Here is a 14,337-nt window from a genome sequence, read left to right on the forward strand (position 1 = left end):
ACCGGGAAGCAAGATTAAATTACCTGGAAACATGATTTTATTACCACAAAGCATTATTCTATTACCAGGCTATTAGGGGGAGAAAGTACCAGACAGAGCTGGATACTGATCCCTTTCTAGCACAACATACAGGAGTGAACTGTGTTTTCTACAAGAAGGAAAGCTCTGGCTTTTCCAATAAGAGGAAGGGCATTGTGCAAAGGGCATTAACCCATAGGAAGTCGACTGAGCGCAGATCACTAAAATATTAAAGAGGGAGGCTGGTACAAACCTATTTAATCTTAAACCCCACCCCCCTAAGTCCTATACTAACTTGCTTGTAGAGGAAAGATGTGTATACTTAGCTAATCTAAAGGTGGCTCCCAGCACCGGCTTCAAGGGAGAGGAGAGATCGCCGACAACTGCTGCAATGCCTCAGTGGTGACATTACTAAAGGCTTACTATGGAGCATCCATTGTTGGCTGTCCCTCCTCTCCCCTGAAGCCACTATTAGGAGCCAATCACGTGAGCGGACCAGAGCGCCCTGCGTGGTAGTTAGTATAGGATGGGGGTGGGAGCCTTTTTAACTTTAGACCAGACTTCCAATTTAATAGCTTAGTGATCTGCAATCAGTCGACTTCCTACGGGTTTATGGTATTTCTACTTTAACGCTGCTCGGCCATGATGGATCAAAGCACTTTGCCCTTTGTTTCACTAAATAGGCATCAAAATAATGATGTGACCAACATTTTTGTTAAAATGTGATTGGAAAAAAGTCTGAAAATTCATTATTTTTTATTCCAGTTAAAACTGTATTCTATATATCAAATTATATATATATAAATATACTAAATTTACAAAAAATTAATTGAAAGGTTGGAGGAAAAAAAGGAGTAAGTAATCAGTGGACACTATTAAAGTCGACCATCCTGGAGGCAACTAGATTGGATGTCAGGCAAGTTAAGAAGAATAAACGGGAAAAAACAACCCAATGTGGTTCACTAAAGAGGTAAGTAGGATAGTAAGGGAAAAAAAAAAAATCAGCATATAGAAGATTCAAGGAAACAGGAGTTGTAGCTAAGAGAGTATAAAAATAGACAAAAAGAGGCCAAACGCATTATTAATATTGCCAAAGCACAGAAAGAGGAGGAAATTGTTTACTCTATTAAGAAAGGAGATAGAACCTTTTTTAGGTACATTAGTGATAGAAGGAAAAAATACAATGGGATCACTAAAATTAAAGATGGGCACAACACATATGTCGAGGGAGACCTGGGTGTAGCAAACCATTTAAACAATTACATCTGTTCAGTCTTCTCAGAAATAAATTGTGCTAACAATAACAAGTTGGGGAATCATAATGGTTCTAGTAAGGACAGTTCATTTTAGGATTGCTGAAGACAGATGTAGCAGAGGAACTGAGTCACATAGAGCTTAATAAAACAGTAGGCCCTAATGGTATTTATGCCAGAGTTCTAAAAGAACATTCGAGATGTAGTTGTGGGACCATTAACAGATCTTTTAAATCAATCCGTTGTAACAGGAGAAGTTCCCCATGACTGGCGGACAGCTAATATTATACCTATCCACAAGAAGGGCAGCAAGGTAGAAGCTGGCAATTACAGGCCAGTGAGTTTAACACCAGTTGTAGTCAAGTTATTGGAATCACTCCTGAAAAGAAGGATCATCGATCACTTAAAGGATAAGTCCATCCTAAAACTAAGATCTCTGCATCTATAGACCCCAATGATCTAAGACTAACCTATCTAGCCCTGTAAAGAATAACGTAGTATGCCTACCTTTTTTTAAACCGATCTGACCCAGTCTCCAGTGGTGGAAGCTCTGCAGAGAACACAGCCAACAATGGCTGTAAAATGAATTGAAAGTGATGTCACCCATAAAATTACTATGGGGCTTTCTCAGCACCCACCTACACAGCAAAGCTGCGGGTGACAGCTCAGCGTGGGATCAGGTCGGATCGGCTTCAAAAAAGGTATGTATACTGATTTAATCTTTACAGGGCTGGATAAGTTAGTGTTAGATCATGGGGGTCTATAGATGCAGCGATTTTAGTGTTAGGGTGGACTTATCCATTAAAAATACACAACTTTTGGACCCAAAGCAGCATGGCTTTACTGAGAGCAGATCATGTCAGACTATTCAGATTGAATTTTATGACTATTTTACAAATGTTTTGGACCAGGGTGGTGCTGTGGGGGGTGTGCAGGGTGTCATACACCGTCCATAGCCAAGGGTCTTCAACAGACTCCTAAAAAGACCTTGTCATAAAAAGTTATGTCATAAACAGTCTGGGGAACAGTTTGGGAATACACATCTGTCAGACTAGGATTAGTGACCTATGTTGACCTAAAACTGAGCTCCTAGCGCCAACTTTAGTCCCATGGTAATGGAGTTATCTGCCTAAAAAGTGGCTACACTAAGGTATAAGAAGTTACCAATCAGTTTAATGCCAAATACACCTAATTTACAAGAAGGCTACTAAAAACATTTAGTATTCAATAGTTTTTTATTGAGTTTAACAACACAGTACAATAGTAAAACATAAAATAGAAAATATAGAAAACATATAAAAAAGGGGGCAGCATGCGGAAAAGCACCATGTACCAGAACAGTGCATATGAAAACATGTCTCATAACAGTATTGTCAATTAGGAAGTCAGGTATAAAAAGGTAAACCGCAAAATACATCAAGTCCCAAAACCAAGTCTCCTCAATAGGAGGTACATCAAGAGTCCAGAAGACTCACCAAGCTCCATTAATAGACTGTCCAGCAGGGGGCCCCCGTCCCAGACACCCTGAATGGGCACAATCTGTGTCCACAAAAGGGTGAAGCCCCCCCCCCCCCAGCCCTCCCCCCCCAAAAGAGGAAGCCAATGGGCTCCCACCAGCGGTCAAATAATATATAACAACCCAGACCCATAGCAAGAAACCCAAACCAGAGCTCTGAAGTCAGAGCTAAGAACGCCTCTCCGGCATCCAGACCCCCAAAAGAGCTAATAGACGAGAAAGAAAAAAGATCAGAAAAAAGAAAGGAAGAATAGCCCACACCACTATGGACGGAGAAAGAGAAAGGACAAAGAGAGAGAAGGGAAGAACGGAAGAAAAAAAGAAAAGAACAAGAAAGAAAAGGAGGCCAAGACAAAAGGAAATGGAAAACAAAGTAAAATAGTCACATGTCCCCCCGCGCCGGACCCCAAGCCACCCAGTCGCAACTACGGGGCCTGCAAATATTCTATCCAGGGGCTCCACACATGGTCAAATCTACGCTGTCTATCTAAACGAATACTGGCTAACTGCTCGTTAAGCATAATCCACGACATTTTGGTTTTCACATGCAATATGTTTAGTGTAGGCGTTTTCCAAGCACGCGCTAATAAAAACATTTAGAGGATGCTTTGAAAGTAAAAATATTGCAAAGTAGTTTTGAACAGAAAACATTTTACTTACTTTTCACGATTGAAAATGACAAATTCTTGTTGAATGGCATCTAGACATTCCTGCAGGAAGTCATCCTGTTTAAAAAAAAAATGTACAATCTTTCTGAATACATTTTGTTAGATTTTTATCGTTTACATTTTTTATTCACATACAACAGGTATATATAAAGGGTTCTTTCAGACAGGCAGTAAAAACAGGCAACTGAGCCACAGTTCTACCACCACCCACCCGAACTCTCACAATACAGCCAGACTGGGCTGTACACGGGCTGCAGCCATGCTGCTTTGCTTCACGGCCACAGCATTTTTAACTTGGAGTGCAGAGTTTGACAAGGGGCACCGCTTGTGGAGTTCAATGGGGCCAAGCAGCAACCTCGTGCAATGAATGTGATTGCGGTGCGGTAGTGTGGCATTACAGAGTTAAATCAGCTGGTGTTAGGTGATATAACACGTCCTTATTGCCTGTCAAATCCTCTCTGAAAAGCGATCTGAAACCGCAAGTCCTAAAGGTTATCACACAGCTTTCTCCCATTTATTTAATCACATTCAACTGTAAAAATGTAAGAATCCTTGGAGAAAGTTGTGTGAAAACCATTCTAAATAGACTCTTAGGGCCCTTGGGGTTCCGTTCATCCATTTTCTAATTTGTTCCTATGGACTTGTCATTTGAATGGATGATGGAGATCCACCTCCATCCGTGTCTCTTCAGGTCCGTTTTTTTTAAAGAACAAGGCTGCATCTTTTTCTATTTAGATGGATATGCACGGATGTGAACGGATGTAAATGGGTGCCGTCCATTTACGTCTGTCCTCTTTATGTCATTTTTTAGGCAAGAAACATTTTTTGTTTATACTTTTATCTCAAAGTTTCTTTAACAAATTAAAAAAAAAAATGATTCAAAAAGGGATGTAAACTGAACTGAACTGAGGGCCAGTTCCCCCCAGAACTTAGTGCGGGAAAGGCAAGCTCCGGGTGCATTTCCCGCACTGTGCTCAAAACGCACTGCCTGTGAGATCTGCTGGGGGTGTCAATATATTGATATATGATAGTAAAGTGATGTCATAGTCAATCATGTCAGCCCGACATCCCAGTAATGGATTGGATCACAAAAGGAGGAAAAGGAGACGGGACTTTCACGGTGTTGACCTCCCACTCAGAATAACTCAAAAAACACATAAAAATTCATAAAAATTATTACTTTATTCATTAACAATAAAAATATATTCCTGAGTCACAAATACAACCCTTATAACCAAGAATAATATATATTATATATATATATATTATATATTATAATATTTGGTTTCATCATGTGTAATGTTATTCTTGGTTATAAGGATTGTATTTGTGACTCAGGAATATATTTTTATTGTTAATGAATAAAGTAATAATTTTTATGAATTTTATTTTGAGTTATTCTGAGTGGGTAAGTCAACACCATGAAAGTCCCGTCTCCTTTTCCTCCTTTTGTGTTCCAATATTGATCTATGACACCTCAAACGCAGATTGCAAACTCAGTGCGTTTGCCTGCATCAGATCATAGGATACCTCAGTACCATGCGATTTGGCGCGGAGCATTTTCGAAAAGTAGCACATGCACTACTTTTTATGCGATCCAGTGCAATTTCAGCCCCTTCTAGTGAATGTCCTGAAAATCACACTGCACTTAATCGCACAGGTACGGAATCAGGTGTGATCCAGCACTGAAGATGGATTTGGAAACTGATGTGACTTGAATCACTAGCAAAACGCATGACTGAACTGATGACACCCGTGTGAAAGACTCCATGGATTACCACTATTTTCTGCTCAGTAATAATCATCATTATTGTCCCTCCTTCATAATTCAAAGCCCGTGCATTCTGTTGTTACTGTGGACTAAGAGTATACTATGGGAATAATAAAAATGCAAGACTTACAGACTGTGAACTGTCTTTACTGTTATCCCTGGACTTGTTCTTGGCCAGCCTTTTCTTCTTTTTATGGAGCGGTCTTGATTCTAAGATCATCTCTTCTAGTTCAAATGTGGGATCACAGTGCAGACGACCTTTCTACAGAGATAAAGAAACTCATAGAAGAGGGCTGAAGACAATCAGAATACTACAGCTTTTTATGTCTCTGTTTTGTTATATCAGTAATACAATAACCCCATCAGATAAGCCATCCAGATGGAAGTATTTAGAGTAAAATAGATAGCTCCAGAGTGGAGTTTGATTCCCTTAAATTCCCCTTCGGGACTGGTGCGCCCGTGCAGAACGCAGCTTCCAGAGCAGCATCAATGTGAACCTAGCCTGAGGCTCCATTCACACTTGTGCGGCTTGTCATGGGACTTTGGACCCCCATGAGTACCATTCATATCTGTGCGACTTCAAGTCACAGCGACTTTTCCTGCACTGCTTTGGTCTGACTTTTATGCAACTTTAGGTCCATAGACCTCAATGTAAACCCTCAAAATTTGCATGAAAGTCACACCTGCATCATATAGATGTGATTTTGGTGCAACTTTGGATGAGTGAAAAATGAAAAACGAGTTAGGATTTTTTTTTATTATCCAACGAATTCCATATCTTCAGAATGCTCAGAATTTTGAATCGGTTGAAAATTGATCAATTTATTTGAATTCAGTGTGAAGAATAGCTGGTTGTTAAGGAGCGGGCAGGGCTGGCTTCTGTGTCCTTAACCTCCCTGGCGGTATGATTATGTCTGGAAGTTTATACCAAAAGCGGTACAATTTTTTGCATGGAAATTTGGTGTTATGTATTATAGGCCTACAATTCTTAGTAATTACTGACTTAAACCTGACCAAAACAAGACTCTAGTAGACATCCCAGTTGTGATAAATTTTGAAACACAAAATCATGAATTATAATCTCATAAATAATGTAATTTTATTCAATAATGTAGTAAATAAGGAAATTTGTCAAAGAAAGAAAATTCAATACACATCCTGCGTGTGATAATTTTGAAACAAGGAACTACACAAAGTCTGACGTCACAATCAGGACAATGGAACGTGGTTTCCTTGCGGACTTTCTTTCCATTTCTATCGCGTTTTGAGCAGCAAACAACACACATCCTGGTCGGTGCTGCCTTTTTTGCGGTTGGCGGGATATAGTCTGCAAAGTGATGGCTGGTCAGACGCTCTGGGTTGACCACGTCAACAGCGCGACGTCCAGGTCTATTTACAGCTCCTGATGGTGTCTGGTGCTTTACAAAAATCTGCTCAGCCACCTTCCAGACAAACTTGGAATGAGCAAGAGGCTTGTCACTGTTGGCTTTGTGCAGGATGTAAGCGTTCCAAAGACATTGTTCCAGAAGGTGCCTGAATATTTTTTTATAATATTTTTTTTGCTGTTTTCGCATAGCGGGATAGAAGGTCATTTCCTGATCGGCTCTGTCGACACCTCCCATTGTTTTGTTATAGTCAATCACGACCTGTGGTTTCAGCACATCTGTCCCACATTTTGTGTGGACCATGGCAGTGGAGGTATTGTGCACAGTGCTCATGAGACACACATCCTTCTTGTCTCGCCATCTCATTGCCATCATCTTACCCTTCTGCCAGGCAACCATTTCTCCGGTTTTTAGTTTTTTTTTGGCAAACAAAGATGGCATGTCTCGTCGGTTAGGCCTAACGGTACCATATGCGTCGGTTCTATTTTGTAGCAAAACATCATATAGTTCCGGGGACGTATAGAAGTTGTCCGTGGTCACAATATCCCTGGTTCAGCAATGGCTCCAGAAGTGTAAGGACGGATGATGTGGCCATCCCATAGCCGCTGTACCTGGGGTTGAATTTAGTGCCTTTGCCGGTGTAAATTATGGAATTCCATATGTACCCCGTGGATGACTCGCAGAGCATATATGATTTGATGCCAAACCGCGCTCTTTTGGATGCGATGTACTGAATCCAGCTTAGGCGACCCTTGTAGGCCATCAAACTCTCATCCACGCTGACGTCCCTTTCTGGCACGTAGGTCCGATGGAAATTGGCCACAATAATTTGCCATACCTCCCAGATTTTTTTCAGTTTGGGCGCAGGATGCGTGGCCTCATCAAACTCCTCATTGTTTGTGAAGTGGAAATACTTCATAATCAGGTTGAAGCGATACTCAGACATCACGGTGCCAAAGAACGGAGTGGCCAGTAACCTGTTGGTGGTCCAGTACCATTTCTGGAATGGTTTCCCCACCAACCCCTGAAGAAAGAGGAGTCCCAGAAACAGCCACATGTCCTCTTTCGTCACCGGTTCCCATTTTCTGCTTCTGGAAAGCCTGGCATGCAGCGTAGCGGATTGCTGCTCTTTGTAGCGATTCGTCTCTGTGACAATTATTTCAATTACCTCCTCGGTGAGGAATAATTGCAGGTATGCCAGAGGGTTGTCACGCTCGACATCTACCTTCATCCCAGGTGATCCGGTGAACCTGCGCTACCTGGTCCGCATCGCAATCAATAGCGCACCAAGTGCGCACATCGCTCAGGTCAGGTGCAGGGTCATCGCCGTTGTCACTTGCCAGATCCGTGTCAGTGTCAGACGACAAATCACCCCATGACTCGCTATCGCTCACTTCCGCGATCACCTCCGGGTCGCTGTCGCTGCCACTCAGCTGGTCCAAAAGCGCTTTAGACTGGCGCTTTTTTTGATGCCATAATATATATATTTTTTTGGGCACAAATCACAAGTATAATGTCAGAAGGGGCACTGTACTGTCAGATCTGAGGTAATCTGTGGTGATACAGTGTAATCCTCTCAGATTACATTGTATCACCTCTTTTATTTATTTTTACTTTTCAAAATTCACGCCCAGTTCCGCTCCCGTGCGCCGCCTCTGCTCGCAGGGAACGGAACCAGGAAGTCAGACGCCGGTCACCCGGCGATCGGAGCGAAGGACATCGCTGGATCGCCGGGACAAGGTAAGTGCATTACTCTGGGAGCTAAGGGGGCTCCGCTGGCACTCTGCAATACTACCCCGAGCGTGACTCGGGGTTACCGCTCCTGATAGAAAAAATTAACCCCGAGTCACGCTCGGGATCACCGCCAGGGAGGTTAGCAACCGATGACTCATCAGCTGTCTGTGAGATTCCCGACTGACAGCTGAATGTAAAAAAAAAAAAAAAGTCCGGCAATGAAAAACGGAGAAAAAAAAAAAACAGTGCGGGGACCCCCCATGCACATCAGGCCCTTCTGGTATGGCTTTCATACCAGAGCCCCCTGTGCCCCAATCGTGCCCCCAATGTTGAGGGCATGTGGTCGGGTATTGCTCCTCCTCTCCCTTTCCTGACCTGCCGGGGTGCATACTCAAATAAGGGTCTGGCATGGGTTTTGGGGGGGGACCCCACACCATTTTGGACCCAAGGCCATATTTTTTTTTTTTTTCATTTTTTTTATGTGCTTGCATTCTTTTTTTTACATTCAGCTGTCAGTGATGAAACTCGCTGACAGCTGATGAGCCCGCTCCCTAACAACCAGCTATTCTTCACACAGAATTCAAATTGGTTGATCAGTTTTCAACCGATTCGAATTCCGATTGTTCTGAAAATTTGGAATTCGTTAGAAAATAAAAAAACCTAACAAATTTTTAATTTTTGCTCAAGTTGCACTCATCCAAAGTAGTATCAAAGTCCTGTCAAGTTGCATGGCGGAGTTGCAATGGAAATTGTACCGATTTTAAAGTTGTACAAGTGTAAATGGAGCCTAATGCCCCGTACACACAGGCAGATTATCTGCAGACTTTTGTCTGCAGACTTACCAAAACCATATAATATGAGGTCAAACCTAAACACTTTCAATTTGTATGCAATCCGGCAGGCCCTTGCACTACATAGAAAAGGTAAATCTGCAGACAAAAGTCTGCAGATAATCTGCACGTGTGTATGGGGCATTAGACTTCATTCTCACTTATACGACTTGTCATGCAACTTTGAACATCAAAGTTGCATGACAAGTCTTTCCCCATGTTTTCCAATGATAACCATTCATATATGTGCAACTTAAAGTTGCAGCGACTTCAAAGTACTACTTTGGTCCAAATTTCATGCAACTTGAGGGCCATAAACTTCAAGATTAACCCTCAAAAGTTGGATGAAAGTTGTACCTGAATGTTATAGATTGCAACAGTTGTCCATTATCACTGGTCAAAGCCAAAGTCGTATCCAAGTTGCACCCATCCCACCATCCAAAGTTGCCTCAAACTTGCATTTCAAAGTTGGCACAACTCTGGAGTCATACAAGTGTGAATGGAGCCCTAGAAATGCATTCACATTGAAACAATTTGTCATGCGATTTGACTGGTCAAATCACATGACAAGTCACATCCTATTGCTGGCAATGGCAGTGTTCAAATTGATGTGACATCGACTTTGCGGTGCGGAATCGATTTGAAAAAGTAGTACATGCACTCGTTTTGGCGATTTCGGATGCAACTTCACTAGACACCTGTGCATGAAGTCAGACAGATGCCTTCAAAGTTGCATCTGAAGTCACACTGAGATGCGGCTTTGAAATCGTGCGATTTTTAGGTGATATCGCGCGATTTCAAAGCCGCACTCAATGTGAACGAGGACTCAAACAACACTCACAAATCCTGTCCCTCCTCCAGCCTGTGTCTAAATAGTGCAGAAGAAACATCAGTAGTAGTTCATCCCCCGACACTCATATTAGCACATAAGCACTGCACCCCTGGTTCCTTCTCCCTCTCCCAGTCTGGGCTCTATAATAAAGGGTAGTATAATGACTCATGTCAAATTCAGCTACTTACATTTCCTGCATTAAAAAAAGACATCTAATAGAATAGAATAGAAAGAAATTACTTGCATTTGGAACAAAACCTGGTTCCACTTTCTTCTCCAGAATATCTTCCCAAACAACATCTGCCAGATATGTTGATGTTTGAATATCAAGTATGCAAGAGCAGCGATGTTCAGGGTTTACCGTCAATAGCTGTAACGATAAAAAAAAAAAATACCTTTTTAGCTAGAGCTAAAAGTTGGGACTTACCCTGGAAACCTGTTAAAACCTCATACCCTTCTTTCACAACCCTGAAGGAACCCTTGAAAAAAATGTTCAAGTCTCAGAGAATCCCTGAAATAATCTCCATTACCCACTTGCCAACCAGCGACATAGCCGTACATCGCTAGACTTCATGTGGTTACACCGGAACAATCCCAGTACTGCTTTGTTAGAGCTCTCTTGTAAAAAGCAATCCTAGTGGCTAACTAGCCACTGGATTGCTTACAATACTGCATCCAGTTCTGTGGAACTATCCGCTGGATTCCTTTTACAAGCTGCCTCCCGTGGCTTTACTCGGATCTTCCGTCCCACTGGGAGTCCTGATTGACCAGCTGGTGCTTCTGCCGGCTGATCGGAGAGCCAAAATAGAGACTGGATGGGCTTTGTTCGGCTCTCTACTATGGTAACCTGGAAGTGATGACCAGACATCACTTCCAGTTTACCAGGATGTCAAGAGCAACATTTTCAAAAAAGCTCTCAAAAGCATTCGAACACACCAATCTTGGTGTTTTGAATGCTTTTAAGGGCAGAGGAGGGATTTGGGGTCCAATAGACCCCAGATCTCTCCATGAAAAGTACCTGTTACATGGATATTGCTGTCACAAGGGATGTTTATATTTCATGAGACAGCAATAAAAGTGATAAAAAATAAAAAATGAAAGCAACACTGTAAAAATAAAAATAAATAACCACTGCACAAATACCACGTGACATATACAAATTGCAAAACCTGCCATTTTATTCTCTAGGGCCTCTTCTTTAAAACAAATATATAATGTTTGGGGGTTCTAACTAATTTTATAGCAAAAAAATACAGATTTTTACATGTAAACGAAAGTATCAGAAAAAAGCCTGGAGGTCAAGTGGTTACTTTGTACCTTCGCCTTGGCACTACATAAGTGCCGGTTCACACTTATGCGATGCGGGAAGGCTGCGAATTCGCAGCCTGTTCCCGCATCGCAAACGCACCCCTGGCAGTTCACACTGCATATGCGATACGCTGGGGGTGTCAATGAAATGTTAACGACACCCCCAGTTTGATCGCATATCGCAGTGCGATCTTTACAGTTTGCACAGGATCAGATGGCACGAGTGTGAACCACGGTGCGATCCGATCCTGATGCGGCTGCAAAAAAGGGTCCTGTGTGTCTTTGCTGCGGGTGCAGTGCGAATTTAGCCATACAAAGTGTATGGCTAAACTCGCACCGCACAGCCGATCGCATGTAATGAAGGAGCAGTGCACTCCGACATTACATGCGATCGGCGCAGCCGCACATATGTGAATCGGCACTTACTCCAAATAGGCTTATCACAAGGAGTCGGAAAAGGTAAATAGGTCCTAAATTTACAGCATGCTTAAACATATCATCTATCTACAGGTAGAGCTGTAGAGACCAACACTAAGGCCTGGTTTACAATGGTGCGATTTCAGATGCCACTTGGGTCGCACAGAAGTTCATGATAACAGAAATCACATTAAATTCAATGGTGTCATATTAATTTCAATGGTGCCTGTTCACATCAATGTAACACTATTGCGATGCGACTGGGGAAAGGTCCTGTGCTACTTTGGGGCAATGCAATGTAATTTTGTGCCTCCTAGATTTCCATAGAAACACATCAAAAATGTATCTACACATGTTTTAGATGCGACTCCAGTGCATTTTTTCCTCAACTGTTTACCTCCTCCTGCAGAAATCCCAGTACAGTAGTATTAAAACTGCATCAAAAATGTGTAAAAAAAAAAAAAAGCACCATGTCGTACTGCAGCTGCATTACTTTACCAAATTGCATATTGGATGAAATCGCAGTTGTAGTAGTGTGAACCAGGCCAAAGGCTCTGTTCACAGCTATGCATTTTTTATTGCTTTTTGCAGAAACGCACTACAGTCCATTTAACATGGTATCCTATGGGACATGTTCACATTTATGCATTTTTCAGTTGCTGGAAAGGGTCAAGGGACTTTTTTTAAAAGCAAAACGGTGCATTTTTGGTTTAATAGACTTGGAGAAGCTGCAGAAAAGCATGTAGTGTGTTTTTGTTATGATTTGCATTTTTTATTCCACCCAACAACAAATTGGACAAAAAAAAGCACAATAATGCTTTAAGGCTCTATTCACATCTATGCAGTTTGCTTTTTAGCGTTTCTGCAGTGCTTTTTGTGTTTTTTTACTGCGATGTTGCAACAAATATACCGCGATTTTGCAATGATTTGCATTTTTTATGCTTTTTTGGGGGGTAAATTTGGTGTTGGGCAAATTATTAAATGCAAATCGCAAAATTGCGGTAAAAACGCACTAAATGCTTTGCATCAGCTTCTCCATTGAAGTTTATTGAACCAAAAACACAAAAAAAAGCAGTTTTGCATTTAAAGGAGTCCCTGACCCTTTCCAAAAACGCAGAGGCACAAAAATGCATTGATGTGACGGTGTCCCATGGGAACCTATGTTAAAATAAATGTCCTACAATTCTGCAAAAAGCATTAAAAAAAAACTAATTGGTGTATTTGGAGCTCAAAAACGCACTTGCAAAGTGCAAATTGCACCACAAAAAGCACTGCAGAAATGGATTAAAGGCAAACTGCATAGGTGTGTACCAGGCATTAGGGGGTCTACTTATAAAGTGGAGAATGTGACTCTCTAACATTCTCTGCTTGAGAACCATCCAGGTGAATGTGTTTTAAATGGAAGTGTTTGATTCTCCACCAGTGAAAAAGCCAAAGCTTGCAGGGTAAGTGCTCCGAAGTATCAAAGACTTCTGAAAAGACCAGAATTCTGATACCAATGTTTTCTCTTTGGAAGTCATCCAATTTCTAAGTTTTCTGCTTTCATCTATATATATCAGCCTTTTTCAACCTTTCTACCCTGGAGTGACCCTTGAAATAATTTTGAGGCCTCTGGGAACCTTTGCTAAAAATGAACAGCAGGGTTGTCAACCATCAGTAAATTTACTGACAGTTTGTAAAAATCAGTGAATTTTTACAGCTGTCGGTAAATGTCCATTTTTATTTTTTTTATATTAATAAACATCAGTCCTTTTTTTCAGGCAGGTTAGTGTTGGCTCAGCAAGAAACCCTTTGCCAGTTTGATGCAGCACCAGGAGCCACTTATCCGACAGAGTTTGGAGTCAGTTGGGATTATTTTTCAGTAGAAGCAGGCTGGAGCCAGCGGCGGAAGGAGCAGGCAGCCGTATTTTCCGACCTGCTCCACCCTTTCCGGCTGTGGAATGATCTCAACAGTGCTCCACCCCATGCCTCTCTGCATAGATAGGTAACTGGAACCCAGTGCTTGTCTGGCGACAACAGCTCCTGAAGCCTGTGCCCACGGCCCCACATGGCCTGCAGCTACACTACACTCTCCTCTCCTCCTGAGTAACCTATCCTGCTCTTCTGCCACTGCATTTCTCTATTAGGTACTGTCAATGAGGAAGATTTGGGGGTGGGAGTAGAGCACTGCACTGGGGGAGAGGGCGATTCGGGGGAAAAGGGGGCACCCCTGAACCCTGCACTCTGTACGCAGTGCACCCCTGAACCCTGCACTCTATATGCAGCGCACCCCTTAACCCTGCACTCTATATGCAGCGCACCCCTGAACCCTGCACTCTATACGCAGCGCACCCCTGAACCCTGCAATCTGTACGCAGCGCACACCTGAACCCTGCACTCTGTATGCAGTGCACCCCTGCACTCTGTATGCAGTGCACGACTGAATTCTGCACTCTGTACGCAGCGCACACCTGAACCCTGCACTCTGTATGCAGCACACCCCTGAACCCTGCACTCTATACACAGCACACCCCTGGACCCTGCACTCTGTACGCAGCGCACCCCTGAAACCTGCAATCTGTATGTAGAGCACACTTGAACACTGCACTCTGTACTTAAAGTGTTA

General features: G+C 42.4%; 1 protein-coding gene across 3 annotated transcripts in view; it reads right to left on the minus strand.

Moving 5' to 3' along the window:
* Nucleotides 1–14,337, minus strand: part of STK32C (serine/threonine kinase 32C) — a gene marked incomplete at its 3' end in the record, with an annotated part of 459,328 nt that overhangs the window by 27,097 nt on the left and 417,894 nt on the right. Inside the window, exons 9-11 of one of the 3 annotated variants that reach the window (XM_082268440.1) lie at nucleotides 10,252–10,377; nucleotides 5,357–5,488; nucleotides 3,448–3,512 (exon numbers count right to left, since the gene is read on the minus strand). In XM_082268440.1, coding sequence (XP_082124566.1) covers nucleotides 3,448–3,512; nucleotides 5,357–5,488; nucleotides 10,252–10,377 — 323 coding nt within the window. Of the gene's footprint in view, nucleotides 1–3,443; nucleotides 3,513–5,356; nucleotides 5,489–10,247; nucleotides 10,378–14,337 lie in introns of those variants that run through there. The other 2 variants (XM_082268439.1, XM_082268441.1) reach the window with 2 other exon arrangements.

The sequence above is a fragment of the Pelophylax lessonae genome (genome assembly GCF_965119305.1).
Source record: "Pelophylax lessonae genome assembly, chromosome: 9".
Taxonomy (NCBI): Eukaryota; Metazoa; Chordata; class Amphibia; order Anura; family Ranidae; genus Pelophylax; species Pelophylax lessonae.